Genomic DNA, 25,840 nt, shown 5'->3' with positions numbered 1-25,840 from the left:
CAGTTTGCCTAACACATATTCATCTATTATAAACATATTTATGAAGGTTTTCCCTCTTATAAAGCAGTTGTACCGAATGAAGTGTCTACATTTGGTGAGGGTAGATCAGTCAATGTCATGCGTGTTGTTGTTCAGAGGGGGATCGAACACGTCAGCCCCAGATTCATCGTGACATATTGATTTGTTCTTCAGGCAGTAATCGAAATTAACTCGTTCACTGCCATCAAAGCCGGTTTTAATTGGGATACTAGTGTTGAAAAAAAGCACGTTTCAGTGCCATTGAGTTCATTTATAAACTAACACTTTGGCGTTTAGTTTCAGTGTTCAGAAAGTCACCGTAGGTAAATAAAAAGTTTCTTTTTAAAGCAACTCTGGGACGTCAGTCAATGAGTAAAGTCGGCGCTAAGCTAACAGGAAGCTGAAACGTACATCCACGAAAGTAAACCACGTCGCCCTGACAGCAAACGGAAGCGCGACTTTACTTTGAAAGTTAACGTTGGGGGGCGAGGGGGTGAAAAAAAGTTTTCCCTCCGACTACTTTGACACAAACGTGACCGAGGCTCTGTGAAGGACGCCTTCGAAAAGTCGGGGATGAGAACGAGCTCCACCGCATCGGCTCTACCGCCCGCTTCCAGCTCTCTTCGCCGGCACGGTGTCCCGCCGGATGCCCGCCGCACAAGCACCGGCGAGCGGCTTGTTTTCGCCGGATTCCCGCTGTCATAACGAATCCTTCCAAAACATGGATTTCTGGCATCGGCAGACGGACTGAGCCCAAAAAAATAGTGGAGAGAAAGCCTTCTCTCAACGGACGTCGATCCGCTGCCGTGAAGCCATCCGATCGACTTTTTTTTTGCGGGGTGGTGGTGGTGGGCGAGCATGCAAAAGTTTAATGCCCACGGGAGCAGCGCGCTTCCCCGGCTGAGTGACAGCGACGGGGCCGCGGAGGGGAAGGAGAACGGGGCTGGAAAGCATTTCCTCAGCAAACCCGAGATGGAGAAAGAGGACAGTTCCATCTGCAGCAAGAGGAAAATGCTCGTCGCCTTGGATCTAATATGTCTGTTTATCGGTAAGGATTCGCCCGTTGATTGCTTTGAGTCGCACTTGAATGGGGGGGCGGTGGCGGGGGTCTTTTGGAGGGGGGCGAATTCTCTCCCTTTGGGAAAAGTTGGCTGCTTGTTTCCCTTTCTCAATAGCCCAAATGAAAGTGTTCCCATTGGGAAACGGGAGGGTGGGAAGAATGGTCCTGGATGCACACTTGTCCCTGGAATTCATCTGTTCCCATGGTAACTGACCCCTCCTCACCCCCAAAGTTCCCGGGAGAAGAACGTGGGAATTGGGATGAAAACATTGGCGAGCTTGGGCACGCTCAATGTGGATGTCCGCCAATATAATTTACAGCGCTCAGCTGGAAGCCTCGCTCGCATTATGATATCAACAAACAGCCTCTTTTCAGCATGCGGACGCTAAATAATACAAAGTCAATATGACAACTAATTATCACTTTAAAAAAACACTGAGCATTCACTCCCAGTCCTCCCAGTTTAAAGGAATTGGACGTTAATGGCAGGCGGCGAGTTAAAGAGTCGACTTTTTGCTTTTGCAATTATGTCAGGTTAGAATATTTGGAGTAAGTTTTGTGAACTTGATGACCAAGTGTCAATCAAAATTCAATTGGAGTTACAATTGTCTATAAAAATTTAAAAAAATAAGATGTTTATGCCTGCGTTTTTAAATTTATTGACTGTACGGGCATCCGGCCAGTATTCCGAGTTTGATATTTCCAGACGTGACAGATCGAGTTGCCGTTTTAAATGAAACACATGTGTGTTATGTTTGGGGGCGGAGTCCAAAAGATGGTGCTGCTAAAAGAAAAACAATATTATATGTAGGCACGTGACCTATTTTCATATAAGTAATTATGAACGTTGAGAGAAGTTGAACCTGCCTAGGCAGACGGACGGGTAGGATTTGACGTTTGGCGGTTAAGTTATTAAAAAAAATCAGTTATTTAACGTCGGCGATACGACGCGTTTAGTAAGTTGCGGTCATTAGCTTTTAATAAAATCAACTTTTCCGGAAAAATAAGATCTAAGAGGTTAACGTAACAATTGACAGTGATAGACAAACCAGAGTTACATCCAATGTCGCACGATAAAAATCAACGAGTCCCAATTTCCATTGCGTCATGGCGGAATCCTCGTCTTCAATGACGTCATCGCTTTCACTTATGCAGAGGCGAACCGTTCCAAAAAATGATTTCGGATACAATTTCAATAGTTACGGATCTATGCGAGTCTTAATAATGACTTTTTATAACCCTTTAAAAAGATTGAATTTGTGTGTAAAAACTTGTGTTGTATCGAAATAAGCAGAATTTAGTAGAACCTAAAGAATGAATTTTAAAGGGAAAGACAGGACTTTTTTGTTTTTATAAAGGCTGTATCTTTTCCACAATAGGTGGATTAGCCATGCTAGAAATATAAAAAGTATGCCTATTTTAAACGCATTTATTTTGGTGTTATGCTTAAAATGCTGCATTGGTGGATTTGTTAATGTATTCGTATGGTATTTGGTGTCGTGATTTAGTAGTTTGGAATCACCTACGGCTGACGCACTGGCGTTGCTTTCAAAATAAAGGCTATTTACATTGACGACACAGTCTTACTCGTTACAGCAGTCAAATGAAGAAATCCGTCAAACTGTTGAATGTTATATCAAATCTACCCACTGAAAATGTTTACATCAACCAAGCGCAAAAGTACAATAAGCTAATTTATTTATTTATTTTTTTTAAATAAGAGTATAACAGGATTTCCCCCAGCGTTTTACACGCCTGGCGGGCTGCCAGGCTTTTCTTTCTCTTCTCGCTAGAAGGATAAAAAGTATGCATTTTTTAACCGCATTTATTTTAGTGTTATGTTTAAAATGATGCATTATGGTGGATTTGTGAATGTATTTATTTGTGTATGGCATTTAGTGTCGTGATTTAGTAGTTTGGAAACATCTGGTCGTAAACGATAGCATTTTTAAGTCAAATGAATTGTTTTACAACCGCAAACTTTCAAGCCGAATATGCAACGTGTCCATTTTTTTGATAGTGTTATAATAATTTAGGAAGTGGTGAACATCAGTCAACACGACTGAGGAAACTGGCACCGTCACCCCCCATGAGTGCCGTACCGCTTTTAGTGTACATCCTCTTCAAGCCACTTATATCCTCCTCCCTGAGCCGAGATCATGCACCCCTGAGTCATTTTCAGCCTCCATCTGGAAAACAAAACAAAACCAAACAATGGATGTCAGATGTTTTTGTGATTTGAGATACAAGTGCGATACAAACAAGAGGTTTTCAAAACGAGAATGCGTCAATGCGATGGCGTGGGTTCCTGCTTCCCAGTTCTGAAGTTTTGGGTTCAATTCTGTCCTCCCACCCTTCCTGTCTGGAGTGTGTAGGTTCTCCCCATGTCGTCCAGTTTCCACCCACATTCCAAAAACATGCAAGTTATGCATGGAGGTTCAGTTGGGTTTTTTTGCGCCTTTTTCGCTAGAAATTTCCAAGCATTTGTTTGGACAGCTGTTGGGTAGTAAGGCTACTTCCTGGTCCGGGGAGGATGACAGAAGGCGTTACTTTTCGGAAGGAAGTATCATTTTTATCCTGGACGGTGGTCGCTGTTGTTTTTAAAAGAAAAAAATAATTACATTTGTTTGCTAGGTTATTAAAAATAGCTAATGTTCTATTCGCCTCGTGTTGAAGCGTGAAAGGGCTAGATCATATATCATATATGACATAGTTTACAAAATCTTCCAACACAAAGCTCCTCCTCCACTAGATTTTGTACCAAAAAATTCCAACAGATCAACTTTGGCCGGCTCTAGAGGTGACTGTGTAGTTCCCTTCAAAAAGTGCTAAATTAGCCAAAGCACCTACTTTCTTCATACCTGGAACTCAATAGCAATTAGCATACGTCAACTCCCATCTCTGAACCTCTTGGCCAATCATCTTAAAGCCTGACTAGGTTATTAGAAAAACAAAATTGCGATCACAACGCTGTCTAAAACTGTGCTATGTGCGTCTAGTATGTGTCATGATTTATCTTCAACCTACACAAGGGACTAAAGATGGAAATGAGCTCTCAGCTACAATCTTACATATTTACGTATTCATATGTTCGTTATCATGAATATACATACATATGTTCATTAATATGTGCTGCCCCTTATTAAATAAATCATACTCGAGACAAATCTTCACCTGTTATACGAACAAAATTGGGATCACAACACTGTTTTAACCTCCTAGGACCTGGCATCACATTTTTGGTTGTCACAAGACTACAATGTTAAATGTTGTACTACAAGAGCCTGAAGTCCACTTATGTGGATATCATTTTTCTCAGAGACTACATCATGTAAAAATATAATTCTTTGTTAGGTCCCAATTAGCCTAAATATCAAAGAGAAAATAAAAATGCATCCCTTGCAAGAGTCCGGGTCTAGTATGTGTCCTCATTTATCGTCAACCTACACAAGGGACTAAAGATGGAAATTAGCCTTCGACTACAATCTTACATATATGTTCATTAACATGAATATGAATAAGTTCATTAAGATGTGCTGTCCCTTATTAAATAACTCAAACTCCAACTCATATTAGCGAGGATCTGAAGCAGTCTTCTGCGCATCCCGTCCATCCGTCTGCGTTCTTCCGCTTATCAGCAGTGGCCTGACCTTGACTCATCTGAGGGCATTGGACAGTGAATGGCGAGGCTGACTGGCCATGAATTGGCTCCTTCTTCCTTCTTGTGACCAAATTAGCTTATCTCTGACTAACACAATTTGCCTGCGAAAAATGCCATCAGCAGACGGGCAAATTCATTGGGTGAAGGGGCTCATTGACGACTGTAGCCGTGGAATTTCACCCCGGGGCATCGCTGATGTGATCGGCTCAAGAGAGATTCCACAAGGCTCCCAATTTTTTTTTACCGGTCTCACTATGGGAAGGAATATTGACTAGCGATATCCTAAATCCAGAGAAGAAAAAAACACGTCGTTTTGAGAGGAACCGGTTTGTGAAAAAAATTGGGTTTTTACAATGGGCTTACGGTATTTTGTCGCATATTAGCCGCCTCCGCGTATAAGCCTTAATTGCCTTAAAATCATTGAATTTTGCAATTTCCCTCGTATAAGACGCCCCGATTTACAATTTTCATCTCCATATTCATGGTTTTAATAGGGAGTACCACTGTGTTACTTTGAAGGGATTTTTTTTTAAAGAAAAATCATCGCACGTGGTGTTTCGGAAATACTGTATAAATCGATTTATAATTCGACATTCCTAAAGGCTGTTGCCTGCACGTAGACACATTCAAAAAGGAAGTCATGTGAGCAGTACAACCAGGAAGTGTCTCCGTAGCGGTCTAGTTTGTCATTCCTAGGTAAGATGGCGGCCACAATTGAGTTTTTTCACGTTATATGCAAGTTTCTTTCCTTGAATTTCATTCATCGACGTCAAAATAAATTTTGTTTTGCGTTTTATCTGTTTATCTTTTCTCTATTTTGAAACAAATGACCGTATCGGCCGCATTGTCTTGCGTTATGGGGTTTCGTCCATGTCAAATATATGCGAATATAAGCCGTACCCTTGATTCAGTAGTTTTTTTGGGGTCGGAAATACGGCCTGTATGCGAGAAAATATGCTATTTATTTTCAGGTTTTAGCTCACTGGCTAGTTCAGGCCTATAAAAGTCAATCGCATGTACTAAGACGCAGAATGTGTTTTCCTTAGCTGTTTATGAGCGTGCGTGCATTCCTGCTGCGAGTGGGGTGACGGAGGCTTGACCTAACAAGGTCAAGCCCTGCAGCTACACTTGTGATGTTCTGCCACGCAGAGGTCACGACGAATCGGGCATTTGTGTCCTGGGACGGATCCTGACAAACTAAACAGCTCGTTGGCTTGTGGTTTTTAGGCTGTCATCGGCCTAATTAAGACACTGGAATCCCCAATTGTGGAGATTGACATGTTGATTTATTTAAGGTACATTTTTTAAAGGCTGACGCACTGGCGTTGCTTTCAAAATAAAGGCTATTTACATTGACGACACAGTCTTACTCGTTACAGAAGAAGAAATCCTTCCAACTGTTGAATGTTATATCAAATCTACCCACTGAATTTCTTTACATCAACCAAGCGCAAAAGTACAATAAGCTAATTTATTTATTATTATTTTTAAATAAGAGTATAACAGGATTTTCCCTAGCGCTTTACACGCCTGGCGGGCTGCCAGGCTTTTCTTTCTCTTCTCGCTAGAAGGATAAAAAGTATACATATTTTAACCGCATTTATTTTGGTATTATGTTTAAAATGCTACATTATGGTGGATTTGTGAATGTATTTATTTGTGTATGGCATTTAGTGTCGTGATTTAGTAGTTTGGAAACACCTGGTTGTAAACGATAGCATTTTTTAAATCAAACGAGTTGTTTTACAACAGAAAACTTTGAAGCCGAATATGCAGCGTGTCCATTTTTTTTATAGTGTTATAATAAATGATGAAAACAAGCTGTACTTCACCATGGCTCACCAAACATATTTTTTTCCAAGCCACACCAAAAGGGAGTTTCTCAAAACGTTTTCTTTCCGTCTCCACTTACAACATCTCATAACATTTTCTGTCACTTTTGTTCATCCCGTGTGAAACGTGTGTCATTGTAGATGTCACCTAAAAAAAATAAAATGAAATAAAAACAGAGCGGGTGGTATCCAGTAAAAAATTCCGATCATTTACCACTCCCTTTTCCCCGCGTTTTGACCCATTTCCCCCTTCGCCCCTCATCATAAAAGTGAAATTTTAAGAGTGAGTTCATGCGAGTAGTTAAATTTGTGTAAGTGTGTGTGTGTGTATATGTGTGCGCATTGGGAGGGTGGTAGATTTATGCAAGTAGGATTCCAATTCTTTTGGCACACCGAGCGAAAGCACGTAACGACATGTCAAGGCGTAAAGACCGGAGAATATTAAATGGTCTCGTGAATGTGTGTGTGTAGTTGAAAAAGTGTAAATGTGTCAGCTGCCATGTGCGCATTGTTTGTTGACAAATTTAACTTGGCATCATTTCTACGGTTAAGAAAGGGCGTGCCGTTAGAAATGTGGGAGTCAGATAATTAGCCAACGGAAGAACGGTTTCAGCAAGTTCTCGGCACTCAATGTTTTAATGCAGCGCCGCCGCGTCGCTGCATTAGCATCGCTCGATAGGATAAACTTGCTTTGCTTTTAGTTGCACGCTCGTTGGAGTTGGCTCGGAATTGTCGCAATTATCGGTGAGGTGAAGGGCAAAAGAATAACGAGGTGAAGAAAGTTTGGAGGCTTTTGTAATTTTGATTGGATGTTAAAAGATGTAGCTTAACATGCACTTTAAGTGAGGCATCTGCAATCTTATGCTAATGCAAAGTTTCCTTGAAGCAACACGAGCACACTTATTTAATGATGAAATCTTGTCAGAGTATTAAAAAATCTATTATTATTGGAGGTTTTTGTGATTTTGATTGGATGTTAAAAGATGTAGCTTAACATGCACTTTAAGTGAGGCATCGGCAATCTTATGCTGGCGCAAAGTTTCCTTTAAGTCACACGACCACTTATTTAATGATGAAATCTTGTCAAAGAGTATTCAAAAATATATTATTATGACTCACGCGGATTTATAACTGTTGAAATGAGGTCATAAAACTAATGAATGTAACGGCGTGCCTCTGCATAGTCGAAAGCGAAGGCGTAATTCCCAATGGAAAATACTAGTTGAGACAAAGTGACTTTATAGTGTGATGAGTCGGAATACAAAATTGACAGTGGTTCAGGGGATGGAAAGAAAAGAACATGATTCCAAAAGAGATTTTATATGATAGCGTGATTTTAGCAGCCAATGCTAATAGGTGTAATGAGGAAATGGCTTGGGCTTGTTTGTTGGAAAACTTGATTTATGAAGCATTAAGATGTCTACTTGAGTATGACTCAAGCTTATCCATAAGGATATCATCTTTTGTTTAGCAATAGCCGTGTTTTACCTATGAGTCACAGGGATGATTATCCTTTTCCACTATTCGCCTTTGGTGTTAATGTGCCTTTTTTTTCCACTAATGACTTACTTTTACTTCACCACTTAGTGAATTGACTCCAGTGATTTGTCCATGAATGTAGAATGTATATAATTTTGTTCGAGGAGCTTTTCAAATGACTGAGATTGATGTGGAACTTAATTGCGACGGCGCGGCATTTCTTTTAACGCTACATTTTCTGCACACTTAAGCAGCCTGTTTTCACTCAAATGGACTTTCAAAAGTCTTGTTAAAAGATTTTGGAGGGCTCAAAAAGAGGCATATCAGGGTAAATTCGGTATGTCTGTGGTGATGACTATCACATTTCTGTGTAAATGAAAGCTCACGAGCGGCTTTAAGTTTGCTGCTTGAAAAAAGAACATTTAAAGTGACATCGTATTGACACACTTGATGATCTTTGTCTTCTCACCAACATCCTGAAACACATTGTCTTAACCGCCCATTTCTTCTGTAAACCAAGGCGAGCAGACAAAACAGCCCTCAATTTGTTTCATATTTCCCACCACAATCATGCTAAGTAAGACCCCCCTCCATACCCCCCCAAGCAGTCTTAACCGCAACCCTGCCTCGCTTTCATATCGCAGCCGGTCAGACTTTACCTTACCAATACCAAAGCCACCACAGACCTGCTTTAAAGTTTCCAAAGTACATACCAGAGTGACAGGTTGTGCAAAAAAAAATAAAAAATCAGACAGATACCTTTGGAGCACACCACGCATGCCCTGAACTCCAGAACGGGCCTCCAGGAAGAGCCTCGGTGAAATGTGGGTGGGTGGGAGGGGGGTTTTACAGAAGCATCTGCGAGAAATATGTCCGCACTGGTACTGGCGGAATGGGGCGAGGGTGATGGTGCAAGGGTTGGCCTCTCTCTCCCAATGGAACGTCAAGAAAATGTCTAACTTACGAGGAACAGTTTGGGGAAAGCCCGTCGCCGTTCAAGTGAGACTGGGCCCCCCAGTGGAATATTAAAAGTCAGGCTTGGATGGGTTTGATGTGGAAAACGTCGCCTTTGAGGCCTGATCTCACCACCCTAAAACTGACATGGCATTGAAAAATGATTATTCAATGGCAATTTAGTCTGCTGACTAGGTTAAATCATACGTGTCAACTTATACCTTTTCCTGTATTTCATACGGTTTTTGATCATTTCAAATTGTGTACGTCGTATAACAACTTTTGTACGGGTTTTTTAAGTCGTTTTTTGTGAAACCGATCTGGTTTTCCCCATTTGGGCTCCAATCCAGATGGTCTCGGTCACTGGTCGCGGACGAAAACGTCATCGTGGACTGCTAATATTGTCATGCTTCAAGAATGATATGCCTACACCCCCTTTTCACATTATAAATATAGCACGTCAGCAAGCAATCTACCCAGACAGTCAAGCTGTCAGCGTCACACGGCGCCATCTACAGAATCTTGAATTTAATGCATACGGATTGGTCACCCCGTCCACTTTGGAGAAAATTTTAGACTTTTACGTGCGCCCTATGTGAGTAAATATGTGCTATGTTGCATTTTTACGGGTTCTTGTCACTTAATAAGGGGAATTGCAATCATTAATAAGGGGCCGAGGTTGCCAGGTATGTTAAATGTTATCCTGTAAAATGACACACATGAGCTCAAGTGTCGTATGATTCGCAAATCGAGTTAATCCAACAAACAAACACACCCATTTCCGTACAACCGATCTAGTTGTCCTCTCCAAAATCCTACAGTCTAACGGGTCAACTTTCTCTCGCACGGATTGAAATGTGATGGACGGGCTTTCCATCACAGCCTAAACACTGCAGTTACAGTCAGATCGCGAACCTCTTGAGGGATATTGATACATCTGGATGTCTAATGGGAACCCTGAAATGCTGACCGGACGGAGTAGGATCTCGCTTCACAGCCTCCGGCCTGCCATTACTTGTAGTTTGCGTCCTAATGGCGCCCATGGCCCGGATCCAAAGATCACTAGAGCAAAGCGCTCCAAAGTTTTCGGCGGCCAACCTTCGCTACAGTGCTAGTTTACTCAGCGTTCGTAGACGGTGTCACGGTCAACCTCGAACTTTTTACAACTCCTTTATAAAAAAACGAAAAACTGTTATCACAACAAGTCCCGAACCATCTGGAGACCCTGGCAGAACGTGTTGGGCAGCTGTGAGAAAAAAAAACTTGAAACACCTGGCCGTAGGCGGGTCGAGCAAAGCGGACCCCGAAGGCAGGAATGGATCGGTTTACAGGGTCGGTCCAGACTAATTGCTGGCCACTCCAAGGCAGAAATGCTTTGGGTCGGAATGGCTAGAACGGAGGGGAGAGAGCAAAAGGAATGAGAGCAGAAAGGATGTGTGCCTGACTCCGAGAAAGTCTTCTGGTTCTAATTTACACATCTATGAGCACAGCTTGGAATGAGCTCACTGGGAGAACAACAACAACCAACAGCAAAAAAAAAAAAAAAAAGAGGCCCCGGTTGAAAAACAGGAGGGCAAAAATGAGCGAGATTCACACAGAAGGTTTACGGCCTGGTTTGGAATCCAGTCATTAGTCCAAGCTTTCGGGCAAATGATTGACAAACGAGGGCGGGCCGCGGCGCTATCGGAAAAGATGGGTTTGAACAAGAGCGAGGGAAGACCAGACGGAGGCGATTAGAGCGGTCCTGGAATGCCAGGGTCACGGATCCAGGGCTCTGCTGGGACCCGCTCTGTAAACACCACCCTACCTCAACTTGAAGAATAGCCCTGCACCTCAAGTTAGACTCAACACAAACACACACAAAGATGCAAACAAACATAATCAATCCACCGGCACCAACGTAGTGACAAGCTAACGAACCCCAACGAGCAAACGTTCCACCACAAAACCAAACAAGATGTTTATCTAAATGAAAGACGGAATACTGAAACAATTGCTCATCATTTTCACAGCCCTCGACAATTTCCTATGCAGGTGAACCAACCTAGATGAGCAGCACAATTAGCCTAAAGCAGGGGTCGGGAACCTTTTTGATGGAAAGAGCCATGAACAATTCATATTTTTAAAATGTTAATCCTTGAGAGCCATGCTCCAAATTTAAACCCCAACATATATGAAAATGTGTGCCTTTTTTAGTCACTTCACCATTTTTAAAGTACAAAAAGTCTCTGAATTCTTTTGACAACATTGTTACATTGTTGCTAATCAATCTCCATGCCGAAGAGTGTAATGAAAAAAAAGATATTGTCGTAGTGTCAATGCCATAATACCAACATAACGCTCCTATTCCAGCGCTTTCTCACCAGCAGTTTTCATAGTTTACCTCACAGGTTAGCGGAGAGCCATATGCACCCATCAAAAGAGCCATATGTGGCTCCCAAGCCATAGATTCCCTACCCCTGGCCTAAAGCGTTGTCAAAACTGTTTCCTTCCAGTTGATACACGACGACCCAAACTATATTTTTCCCCATTTGACTGAAGCAGAAGGCACATAAATGTCCCGTCAAGTGCGTTAGATGGCTAGTTTACAAATATGCATAAATGGAGCGGCGTACTAAAACCCTTCTGGGGTGGTCCGACCTAGCCGGGGCCTCTTTGCTAGCTCGCCAAAATGTTCCAACTCGGTTCTCAGCCGTGTGTTTTGTGTCAAACGGAGCCAGAGGATGAAAAACAAGGCGGGATTTGCATTGCCAAGTGGCGTAATTTATGATTCGCGAGCCCGATAATCCCCGGCAACGTCATTACGAGCGGCGCCACACGAGCTTGTGCGCAACAGGCTACAGCTGTTCTTGCAAAAAAATTTTTTTTCGCTCCTCAACTACTGTTGCGAGTTACCTTGATGTGTTCCCGTACGGAGTGCGCTCGCTCTGAGTCAGTTGCTTTGAAAGAAGCGAACGTCTGGATCTTTTAAGAGCCAGTTCGGGAAGAAATTAGATTCGGATCGTGTCACTTCTCCAGGAAGTGAAGTTATTCACCCCAAGGCTACGTTAAGGCAGGCGGGAAGTAGATTGTGGGAGTGTGTTTTAGGCAAAGGATGGCTGTTTTTTTTCTTCTTCTTCTGGTTGTCCTTGGTTGAAGGCTTTTGTTTTGTCTACCTTGATAGGCGATACAAAGACAAAGTCAGATTGTGACTGATGAGGCCTGACTTTTGAAAAGCTGCTCCAGGGAAAGTGGCCGTTTGAATGATCGAGATCGCTGCCAGCTCCACCCAGTCGAAACCCATTAAACGACTTTTGTCGTCAACAGCAGCCGTTAATTAAAAACACAAAAAAAACGTTAAAGCCGGTAGGACGGGAGGAATGTTACTTATCTTTTCATTTTGTTGGCAAAATGCCAAAGTTACTTCGAGGTCAATGGAAAAGAAGAATTCATTTTTAGAACAACTGTGGTCCGTGTATTACCCGAATACAGACTTTTCGCCTTCCGATTTTTCTCAATACGTGTTTTGCCGATACGGATCTGATAATCAGATTTTTTTTGTCCAAAATAATGCAAATATAATGTAACCAGTAATTGATATTGATATATAGTTTTGGATCGGGATATCACTAATGTCTATCAGCATCAATGGCAACCAGTGAGTTAAATCCAAGCTTTAGTAAGATTTTACGCAATATTTGAAAAATAAAAGAGACCCAAATGGACAAACCCTTCATCCTCGTCAGTCATTTTAGTTAGTTAAGTTATGAACACAAGGCGAATAAAACAAGATGTACAGTGGTACCTCCACATACGAGTGCCCCAACATACAAGCAATTTGAGATACAAGTAAAATTTCGGGCAAATATTTATCTTGAGATACGTGAAATTTTTTCCCCCTGTTAGTCAGTGCAGAATGGCGGAGCTCGATCGCTAATACGAGAGGAGTATACTACTTCTCGTTGGCAAGTGGTCGTGCGTAAATCTTATTGTGAGGACATTTAAGAACAAATAATGTTTTTCCAATCCAATATCCTGTTTTTGGTGTTTTTTTTTGGAGGGTTGGAACGAATTTATTTATTTTGAGTTCATTTCTATGGGAAACGTTCATTTGAGTTACGAGTAAATCGACATACGAGCTCAGTCCTGGAACGAATTAAGCTCGCGTCTCGAGGTACCACTGTACTAGCACCAAATGTCTATTTTTTTTAATTAATATTGGGTTTCCATTGCTTTTCTAAGTTGATCTGCTACCTACTTCAGGTTTCCAACAAGCTAAAATAACCCCGGACAAGGAAGCAGGAAATCCTCTCAGAGGATGTTTGTTTCCCAAAAAAGATCACAATGCGTCGTTAATAAAAATGTATCTCCTGGGAACAATGGCAAGCGACTATAAATATTCACAATACAAGCAATATACAACGTGTAGGCCTCCGCCCAAGGAAGCGTTATCAGAATGTTATCATAAAACCCTGCACCTGCATGCAACTTGAACCTGTTTGTGTTACAGAAACCATGTCAGAGTCCCCATGCGGGTTGTGAAACCAGAATCTGAGCAGTGCGTATGAGGAGATTCCTCATTTAGACGTTTCCTGTCTTTCTTCGAGATGTCACAGTTGGCTTTCACGTAGGCAAAAGCCAGCCCGATCCGATCTCTGGTATTCAAAGGCATCTGATTGGCCACGTCATCGCATCGGTGAAGTCTTGCCCCACGTTAGCGTTTTTTTCCATGCAGATAAAACTGAGAGCAGCTGATGATTACCCTGGTTTTATCAGTTCACTGAACCTCAAAGAGCAAGAAAGGTGTGTCTCCAGGTGAATTGGAGAGGAGAAATGTAAACGGAGACGGATCCTGATTTTATAAGTCCCAGTTTTGCTTTGTGACGGCGTTGGACGAGGACAAGGATAGGCCGTGAGAGTATTGGGAAAGAATTTTTTTAGGCAGGGAGAAGTTAATGATTAGTCCCCTGCTTTTGTTCTTGTACTAGGCAGAATGACAAAGGGCTTTTTTTCTCTTTTATGAACAAACACGTATGAAAAAAACAATAGAACGCAGTGTAACAGTACACTTTCGATCAGGCGGAGTGACATTGCTTACGTGGTTACTGGTGAACTTTCGCCGCTGAGGTTTGTTTGCTGATTGGCTCAGCAAGACCTTGACCCCTGATAACAAGTGTTGCTTAAATGAATGACGGAGGACGTAAAGCTGGATCCCAAATGGCACTTGGCCATGTGACGGGATTTGCGATATTGCCATATCAATCATCTTTAGGGAAACACAGTGTTCCGATATATATGTGACTATTTCAACATATTGCCACACCCTTTGTGGTTGTTACTCTTTGACCTGAGGCATGACAACTGAAGAAATGTAAATGACTGGAGCTGGTAGAATACATAAATAACCCTAGTCATATGCAGTGGTACCTCGACATACGAGTGCCCCGACATACGAGCAGTTTGAGATACGAGTAAAATTTCGGGGAAATATTTATCTAGAGATACGAGCTAAATTTTGATAATACGAGCATACAGCAGACGTTTTTTTTTGCATGTTTTTTTTCTTCCCGTTAATCAGTGCGAATGGCGGAGCTTGTTCGCTAATACGAGAGGAGTATATACTACTTTTCGTTAGCAAGTGGTCGTGCGTTATACTATTGTGAGGACATTTGTGTGCTTCATTTTGGGAATATATTGAAGGGAAGACAAAAGCAAACAACCCAAGATAGGTTGCATCTGAAAGTCAGGGTGGAGGCGGGGCCAATAGAGCCAACCAACAAGAAGAAAGGTATCAAAATGTCAAACAAAATTAGAATTAAGTTTAGTGTAAGGTTCGATTCAACTTATTTTTGAGTGTGTCTGCATCGTCATCCAAGTTCATTTCAATTTGTCTATGTTATGTTACGAGCACGTTGCCGTGCAAAAAGCCCCCCCCCTCTCTAATTTTAGTACTATTAAACACATTTTAGTACTATTAAACCATTAGTTATTTGTTACTTTGTTAATAGATGGGGAATTAGAACAAATCAAAATGTTTTTCCAATCCAATATCCTGTTTTGGGTGTTTTTTCAGAGGGTTAGAACAAATGTATTTGTTTTTAGTTCATTTCTATGGGAAACGTTCATTTGAGTTACGAATAAATCGACATACGAGTCCCAGAACGCATTAAGCTCCTATCTCGAGGTACCACTGTATAAGGACAATCCTAACCTGTCCTTGAATATGTTCTTCCCTTCTTTCCTCATCTCCGACCTGTCTTTCATCTCACCAGCTTTTTGGGTCAAAGCAGGAATGCCCGCTCCGGCGATAACATGTTGACGGACAGCCATCACGTTTCTTCATTTTCATGTTGTTTGATGTCGTTATCGCCGCATGGTCTTCTCCGTGATCACAGAAAGCCATCTCACTTATTTTTTGTTCTTTTGCCTCCTTTCCTTTGCCCCATGTCATCAGCCTCCATCCCATTCTTTGCGTGCGAGCTGAAGGCGGTGAAACCGTACAGACGAGGGTTCTTCTGCGGGGACGCCAGCATAACGTACCCGTACGTGGAGAGAGAGGCTATCCCGGATGGGCTGCTCATCGCTGGCGGAATTGCCATCACCGGCCTCACCGTAAGACAACAATTTCAAGCACTTTTGCAGGAAATCTGGACAAAAAAATCCTTCCAATGGAGTGAACGTAGCGTCAGTAGAACAGAGGTGTCAAACTCATTTTTGACGGGTTTCACGGTATTGTTAGAATTTCCTTTGGAGATTTAGTATGTCTACTAGCTAGGGCTTCTACAATGGATCAATTTATCTGTTACACCAAAAGGACTGACTTTGATAGTTGAGACAGAAATGTTATTTTAGCTAGAGACAAAGTCAATCAATACACATGATTTAGTCTTGCAGACATCATTTTGTGCGGCCCGAGAAAGTAAATCATGAGTGCCGACTTTCTGTTTAATGATTAAATTCAAATGAAGATTATAGATGTGTAGGGAATATTTTGTTTTTCCCCTTTTTAAAATCAATAATTGCAATTTTTCAAATCCGATTAAATGGTATTTCTTTCTTTTTGTGTTGTTCTTAGTTCAAAAAGCATTAGATCCGTAACAAACGGAATATTTTGGGCTTTTGATTGAGATCTTTTAAACCGGTTAAAAAAAAAAACCTAAATATATCCAAGATGTTTCCTCTTTCCCCTATGATTTTTCGCTGTAAATATTTTTTAAAACGCAATATTTACTCTTTTTCTTTCTTAAATAAACATCAAATGGTTAAGACATGATAGATTTAATATATGCCCTCTTTTCTGATTAAAAAAAAAAGTAAATAAATGTAAAAAAAATCCACTACAAGAAAATATTTGCGATTAAGAGGCCCAACCAGAAGATTTTCTTACTAATGATCTATCGATCTGCACGATCGTAAAAGCTGTCAATTCATTAATTGATGAATTTTGGCGGCCTAGTTGGAAAACATAACAGCCCTCTGGATGAAATTAAAATTACGACGTGGCCCGCAACAAAAAAAATCAGTTTGACACCCCTGGACTGTAAGAGAAGTTGAAAAAAGATCTACCGTAACACAGAATTTGCCATAATGATTCATCAAAATGGATAACCAAGAGTCAGAGGGAAATATTGTCATGTCTCGTGTATCCGTACTATCCAGAACAATGGCGTCTACCCCTCCCTTCATTGATTCTTTCTTCAGATCGCACTGGGCGAATGCTACCGGGTCCGTTTCCGCAACGTACGCTCGAGGGCCTTTGTCGCCAACCGCTACGTATCCTGCCTGTACAAAGAGCTGGGCAGCTTCCTGTTTGGTTGCTGCGTGGGTCAGTCGCTCACCAACATGGCCAAGCTGAGCGTGGGACGCCTGCGACCTAACTTCCTGTCCGTCTGCAATATCACTTACGCGTCCATCAACTGCACGCCGGGCAGCTACGTGTCCCAGGTCAACTGCCGGCAGCCCGTCTACAAGATGGTGGAGGAGGCCAGGTAAGTGCGCGGGGCGCGTCAACTCGGACGAAACGTGTCTGACGTTATTGATCTCCTCTTTCAGGAAGTCCTTCTTTTCCGGCCACGCCTCCTTCGCCATGTACACCATGCTTTATCTAGCAGTAAGTAAAAGGGACCATTTTATGCATTTCGGGGGCACCGGCGATGGGTCGGTGACTAAAAATACAAGCCATGAAACTCTTTTTTCAGGGATTAAAACGACAGATAAAAACACAATAGAATTAAATTAAATTTGTCCAATTTTAGGTTCATTCGAAAAACAATATAAGTCCTGAGTCAGCAAAACTGTATTTTGACACAATGATCATATCACACTTGACTTACTGCCTAAAAAGTTAGTCATCGGCCTGCAAGACAACACGAAAACCAATTGAAACCCGTTTATAAGCAAGATCTGAAAGTATTGGACAGAAAACCAAAAACGCATCACCACTGTCAGATATTAAAAATCACAAACGGCCCAACTGGGTCAATCCTGTTAAATATGAAGATGCCACCTTAGTCTACAAAATCTTCCAACACAAAGCTCCTCCTCCACTGCAAGATTTTGTACCAACAATTCCAAGACATTAACAAGGGCTGGCTCTAGAGGTGACTGTGTAGTTCCCTTCATAAAGAGTGCTAAATTAGCCAAAGCACCTTCTCAGTTCATACCTGGAACTAAACACCAATTACCACACGTGAACTCCCGTCTCTGAACCTCTTGACCAATCACCTTAAAGCCTGGCTAGGTTATTAAAAAAACTAAATTGCCATACAACACTGTCTAAAACCGTGCGTCATGGTTTATCTTCAACCTACACAAGGAACTAAAGAAGGAAATTAGCCCTCGGCTACAATCTTCCATATTTACGTATACGTAATGTTCATTGACATGAACAAAGACATATGTCTCAAAACGCAACCCGCTTTTTAGCAAGAAAAGCCAGTGAGGCTGTGAGACACGGAGAGGGGCTTGAATGCGGAATACTTTTTTTCCACGGGGAACATGAATAGATGAAGCGCCTACGCGGACAGAGAAGGCCTTGTTGTGGGCTTCGTTCACAAAGGAGGGGCGGGGTCACGGACTGAATACGCCCGCTGAGAGATGGACAGGCTTCTTTCGGCGCCAGACACCCGCTTGCTCACATCCCCCCCCCCCATCTTTTCATCTAGTTCTCACTGCAGTGCCCACCGGCCATGATTGCATCGTGCGATAGATATGACAGTTAGTTACAGTGAGGCAAAAGTGCATTCTTATTATTCCAGCAATATCAATACAATAATACCTTGAGATATGAGCGGGACCGAGCGTGTATGTCAATTTACACGTAGCTCAAATCCAATTTTCCCAGACAAAATAACTAAATACAAATGAATCCGTTCCCACCCTCTGAAAAAAAACAACTAAAATAGGATAAAACATGTATTTAATTGTTGTAATTCACCACCTACGCTCACAAAGTAACAAATAGCTATCTAGTGGTTATGATCTACAATAAAATGTGGCATTATTGTGTACAGTATTGTATAGAGTTCTTACCTTTGGCGGAGGAGAGAGACTTTGCTACACTTTTATGCCACCACGTAACATAACAAACATTAAATTGAACTTAAATGAACTTTGCTTACTATACACACTTAAAAATGGATGTAACCTTGTGCTATAACCGAGCCAAAGCTGTTAATATATTCCGCCGTGACTTTCGAGTTGGAACTAGCTACTCCCCCTTACCTCACAACCAAGTGTATCCCAGTTCGTTTTTTAAAGTTATCGATCTAGCCAAGACTCGATTTAAAGGTCTGAAGCACCCCCTTTCTCAGCTGTTTGTTTTACTTTCAAGTCCTCGCAGATTTCGCTAACTGTTTCTTCTTTATCCATATTAGAAGCCCCTCCCTCTCGTCATGAATATAGCTTGAAAAGGACCACCTAGCGGCCGCATCGTATGCTCGCATGTCAAATTTGTATCGTATCTCAGGGCAAAAATGCTCGGAATTTTCCTCGTATGTCAAATTTCTCGTATATTAGTACACTCGTATGTCAAGGTATTACTGTATTCCCTTTTTCCTTACACTCATGTCAATACTTTGAATAATAAAAAATAAAAAAGGCTACCTACTGGGCAATCGAGGAAGTGTACGTAGCTTTTCCGAGACTAAAGTGACATAGTTCAGGTGTGAAAATAGCAGCGCCCCAAAACAGGCTACACCCCCCAAGAAGAAATGTGAATACAAACTATTGGACTCTTGGGGAATTGTACAAGAATGTTCATGTCCGAGTTGGTACTAATGGTTTGAAGTATGGTCAGCTAGCTACTTACGTGTTGGCCAGGGAAAGTGACACCTGTTTTTTAGTGGTCAGGAATGCGGGGCATGTTCTCTCTGTGCTTGTTGATCTCATTTAGACATTCAGACACCTCGTAAAGCTTGCTCTTTGTATGGGCCAAAAAAGTGACCCAATTCTCACCAGCGCTTGTACAGGAGGTGAGGATCAACAAAAGAAGGAATTGGGGTTCAAGTTCCACTACCACAACTTCTTACACACCAATTGAATGATGGACAGAAAGCCAAAAACGCACCACCGCTGTCAGATATTTTTGAAAAACACACAAACGCCTGAACTGGAACAATAGTTTTAAATATGCAGATGCCACTTTAGTTTACAAAATCTTCCGGCACAAAGCTCCTCCTCCACTACAAGATTTTGTACCAAAAAATTCCAACATCTCAACAAGGGCTGGCTCTAGAGGTGACTGTGTAGTTCCCGTCAAAAAGAGTGCTAAATTAGCCAAAGCACATTCTTTCTTCATACCTGGAACTCAATAGCAATTAGCATACGTCAACTCCCGTCTCTGAACTTCTTGGCCAATCGTCTTAAAGCCTGGCTAGATTATTAGAAAAACAAAATTGCCATCCCAACGCTGTCTAAAACCATTTTAAGTGAGCCGAGGATGTGTCATGGTTTATCTTCAACCCACACAAGGAACTAAAGAATGAAATTAGCCCTCGGCTGCAATCTTTCATATTTACATATACATATATATATATATATATATATATATATATATATATATATATATATATATATATATATATATATATATATATATATATGTTCATTAACATGAATATAAATATGTTCATTAATATGTGCTGTCACATATTAAATAAATCAAACTCAATCTTAAAATAAATGATCAAGACTTGCACAGATCAATAACTATTGAAATTGATCCCTAAAAATAATTTCTGCAACGGTCTGCCTCTGCATAGTTAAGAACGACGACGTAATAAAAAGGGACGATTCCAGCTGAGGGCGTATGATTCCACAGAAAACAGTTGTCGAGACTCGTTGACATTATCATGTGACGATCAAAAGTTGGATTTTTGTGTCCTGACTTGACTATTATATTTTTTTGCCCCCTATAGTTTTACCTGCAGGCTCGGTTGTCGTGGCGGGGGGCCCGACTGCTGCGCCCTCTTATGCAGTTCATCCTGGTGATGATCGCCATCTACACCGGGTTGAGTCGCATCTCGGATTACCGCCACCACCCCACCGACGTCCTCACGGGCTTCATTCAAGGCGGGCTTACTGCCTACTGGGTGGTAAGTCAATTTCACAGACTTTAATTTTGGGCTTAATAACAATAAGATTCATTTTTAAGGCTATACGCACCTCTTTTCTATTTAGAGTCGGAAAGCTGATTGGTTTAAGTGTTTGCGCCGGATCGGGTGGAACAAAAAATGATTTGGACACCCCTGATTTAACTCATGAGCTGCCATTGATGAAAAATAATAATAATCAAATTTAAAATTGATATTGGGGACTGTAACAGAGTTTATTTCAGTTATTTTTCATTTTAATTGCATTGATTTCATGTCTAATAAACATGTCATGAATTTACAAATGTACTTATGTTGACAAATATATAAAAATACTACACATGACAAATTATATACTTTATAACCCCCCAATTTCCTACTTATTGCCACCTACCATATTTTCTTGCATATTAGCCACCTCTGCGTATAAGCCACACCCTTAAAATCGTTGAATTTTACAATTTCAGGCACAAGCAAGTTTTTTTAAGTTTTATGCAAGATACGTTTTTTCTTGAATGTCATTCATAAACGTTTAATATTAATTTTGTTGGGCATTTTATTTGTTTATCTTCTCTATTTAGAAATAAATGACCGTATCGGCCGCCACATTGTCTTGTGTTATGTCGTTTCGTGCAGTCTAATTTTGTGTGCATATAAGCCGCACCCTCGATTCAGTCATAATAATAATAATAATAATCGGACATAGGCCCTGTCGTCATCAACAACAACAAAAGCCTACTTGTCATCACACCCAGAAACTGCGCATGACGAAATTGGTAGTGCTTCTCCATAAGGTCATCATTTTTTGAGCGACAAATAAGGCTTATATGCGAGAAAATACTATAATCGAGAAAATACACCGATTTTAACCGAGATTTTTTCTTAACAACAAACTCACGATGTGCCCACTTCTTTATCGTACCTCCGGTCACGTTTCAAAACGGCAGACGATTGACATTGTGTGTGTTTCTCTCCGTCTATCTTTGCCTGCAGGCCTTTTACATCTCCTCCATGTTTAAGCCTTGCACCCGTCCGGACCTGTCTCCCACGAGCATGTCCCTCGAAAGTCCTCTGTCCAGCCAACAGACGGTGTGTTAGCTCGCGGCTAACCAGAGACACGCTTCGAACGTCCTAAAACGTCATCGGATGATAAAAACGTGGACGGCGTCCAATCTTAACACAGTCACGTGGCGACCATGCGCCCTCACAAGTGAACACGAGAAGCACATTCGACTCAAAGTCAAACCCGTCCACCCAGAAGAACTGCGTAGTCATAGTGACATTTTTTTATATATTAAAGTTAGAAAAGATGTTTAAAAAAAGTACTATATTTTTCCAGAGGATTATTAGAAGCTGCTAATATTGATAGATAAACGGTCGTTATTGTCCGCGGCGCTCGTTCAGCCGTCCGAGCCGACATTTGGCGTCCGATCGGGCGTCCGGTGCTCGGCCGCCGTGAATGGACGCCGCCAGACCTCCCGCGTGAAGAGACAAACAAGCACTGGCTTCGACTTCTTTAACCCGCCTGACGCACCACTGCTCTCGTCAGGCTCCTCCCACTAAATGACCACGCTATCTAAAAATGAGGATATTTTATTTTTTGTTTTCTGTACTAACCACTTTGACTGTGTCTCAGAGGCAGACTGAATTTTTAGAATTTTTTGCCCCACGACTTGGCCTCTGAGCTGCACCTTGATTTGTGTGAAACCCTCTTTTATTAGGAGCACTTGAACGTAATGTTGTCATTATTATAATCCATATTGTTTATTTCACGAAAGGTTTAAAAAAGAACAAAAATAAGAGAACAATCAGTGGGGTTTGTTCATTTTTTTTGGCAAGCAAAAGTGGTTTTAGGGCCACATTGAAAATAAACGTATTAATATAAAATGGATAACATTATAGAATAACAAAAAAAAATTATATTCGGGTGAAATTATAAACGAAGTATAAACACAATGTACGCCAATTTTACTTAAGTATAAACGTCATAAGGAGTGAAAGTCGATATTATGGCACATAAACATTTGACCATCGTCAAAATGACTTGTTGTGAAACATGACGTTATTTTTGCAGAATTTTATTTTTGAAATATTATTTTTTTATTTTATTTTTAGCATTTTTTTTTTATTTCCCCGTTTCATTGTGGCCCTATGAGTCATTTTTTGGTTACGTGTTAAGGTTCTCCCGTGAAATGCTAATTATTTCAATTGAATGTAAATAGTTGTGTGTCAATGTATAAACCACAAAATTTCAGGAGGGTTAGTAGTTTTTTTGTGTGATATTTGTCAGCGTTTTCTTTCCATGTATGTCAATCAGGTACGGAGATTTTTTGTATGTGTTGTAACAACTAGACTGAGCCATAGATGATCAGAAAGCTATTATTGTTATGTTTTCACATATTGCTTGTTTTGTCTGTGAAGGCCAGAAAGCCACAAATAACCACTGTACTCGGAAAAAAAAATACCAAACCAATAAACTGAATGTTGAATGTTCTTATGGTTGTTTTACCTTCTCACTGCCACATTCCTATATTATTGTTTTTTTACTGGGTGGTTGTCATTGACAGTCCTGGATGACAGTTGCTTTAAAAAAATGACTACATTGATCTTTAGACTGACTGCAGCGTTATTTTTTTGCACTTATTTTACTCATTAATGATTAGCTGCCAGCCTCTCCTGGTCAAAATGGATTGGACATCTAACAGCTTGAAATGGATTAGCTGTCTACTGTTTTCACTAGATGGGAATTATTTAAATTGATAGTGCATTACTTTAAACATTATTCAGTTTTCCAGATTTATATATTTATATATACATACACACATATAATGGCATTTAGCTACGTTCAGGGCCCTATTTGGTAAAACTGACATCACAAAAATGGGTGTACCAAAAAGTTATTGGGTGAACAAACATTATTTTTGCCATTGTCAAAGGTCTAATAAATTTCCATACTTTGAGCAACTATTTGCCATACATATATTATGTATAATAGCTGTTGTTATACGCTTTAATTCTTTTTTTTTTTTTTTTAAATAGTCACTTGCCCTATAAATCAACTCAACCAACGCCTAAGGCTTCCAATTCATTTTAACGATGTCGGTTAACGGCGGCATATAAGTTCAACGTGAGGAAATATGACCAGACAGAACTTAGATTGTGTTGGGAAGCTGACATTTTTTTTCCTCGACATTCTTTCACTTGCTCCCTGCTTTTCCCTTTTCAGGCCTTTTGGAGTGCACTGGAGCATGATGGAGCCTTTTTAGGGGGTCGTGCTACCATGGAGATGCCTAGCCTGATAGAGATTGGGGCTTCTGAGGGCAGGATTTCTTTCAGTTCAGACCCACGACCCCCATCCCCATCCACTTTCAGGCAGCGGAAGGGGAAGAAAGGCTGGATCGAATGGGGGGAGGTGGCGTGGGGGCGAGAGGGAGGAAGCGCTTTAGTAAGCGGGGAGACACAAGATGGAAAAGTAGTCCATTAATGAAGGGAAGGGAAGAGTTGGAAGCACTAGATGGGGCGGGGGATCGGGAAAGAGCCAGGATGATGGGCGGGAGGGGGCTGGGGGGCGGAAGGGGCTGGGGGGGCTTCGGGGTGGGAAGGAATGCGATCATGCTTTTCGCTACTGTTTTGTTTGAGTAATACTGTAACTAGGGAGACATGTTTCATTCCACGCCGATGTAAATATGCCCGTGCTTGTGTGACGGACCCTCGTCTGCCTGACTGCTTCGTTAGTATGGCCTCTTAAGGTGTGTTTACCTGTTGGGCTGCTTTCTTCAACGGACGACTTGGAAATGGTGTTCTTCTGTAACGTAGGGGGTAGACGAAGTACTCTGAAAAGAATAAATAGATGAAATTTAAAAAAATATTGCTGACAGTGCACTATAGATATGAAAAAAAACATTACAGTACAGTAATCCCTCGAATATCGCGGTTAATGTAGACCAGACATGGAAAATTTGCAAAGTTGGGTCACCCCTATTATAACTTTTTTTTCTTCAGTGCTGAGTCCTCGTAGGAAAAGTGGCTTTTAACATATTTATGAAATCTAAAAAAAAAAAAATTTTTTTTTAACCATTTAAAAAAAAAAAATAGCAGAAATAAATTGTGAAGTAGTGAATTCACTATAAGTGAAGATGCGATAATCTAAGGCAGGGGTCTCAAACTTGCGGCCCGCGGGCCAACTGCGGCCCTCGGGACGATAATTTGCGGCCCCCGTCTTAATATGAAAGATTAATGTTCGTGCGGCCCGCAAAATTGATATGAATGACACTTGTGTTCGGAGCAATGTTCCCTCTAAGCTGCGCGCGTGCGCAATTGCGCACTACTCTCGTCTTCTCTGCGCAGTAGCAATCATATGGCGCGCAGTAAAAAAAAAATCGATTTTTAAATTTTTTTAAATTTTTTTTTTTTTTTTTTTTTTACCCCTTTCCCCATGATGGCGCCGTTTAAGTGGCAGCCAGTGGCAGTAGCTCTGTCCACTCATGTTTTTCGTGTTTTACAGCATGTTTCGATCGATTTATTTTTTATTAATCTTTAAGTTAATTTATTTAATTCATTATTTTTTGTTAAAAAATAAAGATATTTGATAACGTTGGAATGTTTTATCAGTGCTTTTCTTGTGGAAATCCTGATGCGGCCCAGTCTCACCCAGACTCGGCCTCTAGCGGCCCCCAGGTAAATTGAGTTCGAGACCCCTGATCTAAGGGATTACTGTACATTACACCCGACATACAGTATTTAAAAAAACATCTGACAGAAGGGGACCATGTAAAAAATAATAATAATAATCATACGGCTAATGACGTTGCAGTACACTAAGTGTCGCACAACTACACATTGTTTTGAGAGTCAACACACAACATACGTTCATCACTGTTTCCTGTCATAAAAAAAGGAATTAAAAACAGAGACTTTGGGAAAACATGAAATCACAAATACAAAAATAAGTGTGGTTATGAAATAATGTACAACCAGCAGGCTTTATAGATAAAACAACAGGTGGGGCTATACCACGAGAGAAGCTAACTTTGCAAAATGAACTCCAATTTAAAGAAGAAACATAAGAATACAAGAAACGGCCCTTTCAAAAAATATGTTTAAGGACAAATGTGAACATGTCAACAGACTACAGTTTATCAAGGCGCACCCCCCACGCCCTCATATTTTGCTTTTGGGAATTCCTCGATAAGATGTGGAAGGAATTTGGGCAGGTGCAAAAAGTGGACCCTGCTGTGCCAGGAAGTGTTGATTCATTTTAGTGAGC

At 41.1% G+C, this 25,840-nt stretch overlaps 2 protein-coding genes across 7 annotated transcripts in view; one reads left to right on the top strand and one right to left on the bottom strand.

Moving 5' to 3' along the window:
• Positions 1–25,840, bottom strand: part of LOC144087983 (MAPK regulated corepressor interacting protein 2-like) — a 65,703-nt gene that overhangs the window by 21,791 nt on the left and 18,072 nt on the right. For 4 of the 6 annotated variants that reach the window (XM_077618142.1, XM_077618144.1, XM_077618145.1 and 1 more), the window contains 2 exons: positions 24,334–24,407; positions 3,181–3,267 (listed from right to left, as the gene is read on the bottom strand). The gene's annotated coding sequence lies outside the window, so the exon portion shown is untranslated. Of the gene's footprint in view, positions 1–3,180; positions 3,268–8,809; positions 8,828–11,899; positions 11,987–24,333; positions 24,408–25,840 lie in introns of those variants that run through there. The other 2 variants (XM_077618146.1, XM_077618147.1) reach the window with 2 other exon arrangements.
• Positions 535–23,067, top strand: ppap2d (phosphatidic acid phosphatase type 2D). The gene is made up of 6 exons (XM_077618140.1): positions 535–1,066; positions 15,438–15,595; positions 16,685–16,971; positions 17,036–17,093; positions 20,401–20,577; positions 21,568–23,067. The coding sequence occupies exons 1-6, from the start codon at positions 877–879 to the stop codon at positions 21,670–21,672; spliced, it is 975 nt and encodes a 324-aa protein (XP_077474266.1). The 5' UTR covers positions 535–876; the 3' UTR covers positions 21,673–23,067.

This window comes from Stigmatopora argus, chromosome 14 (assembly GCF_051989625.1).
Source record: "Stigmatopora argus isolate UIUO_Sarg chromosome 14, RoL_Sarg_1.0, whole genome shotgun sequence".
Lineage (NCBI taxonomy): Eukaryota > Metazoa > Chordata > Actinopteri > Syngnathiformes > Syngnathidae > Stigmatopora > Stigmatopora argus.
Note: the sequence above shows the minus strand (reverse complement) of the source record. Positions and strands in the feature narration are given on the sequence as shown.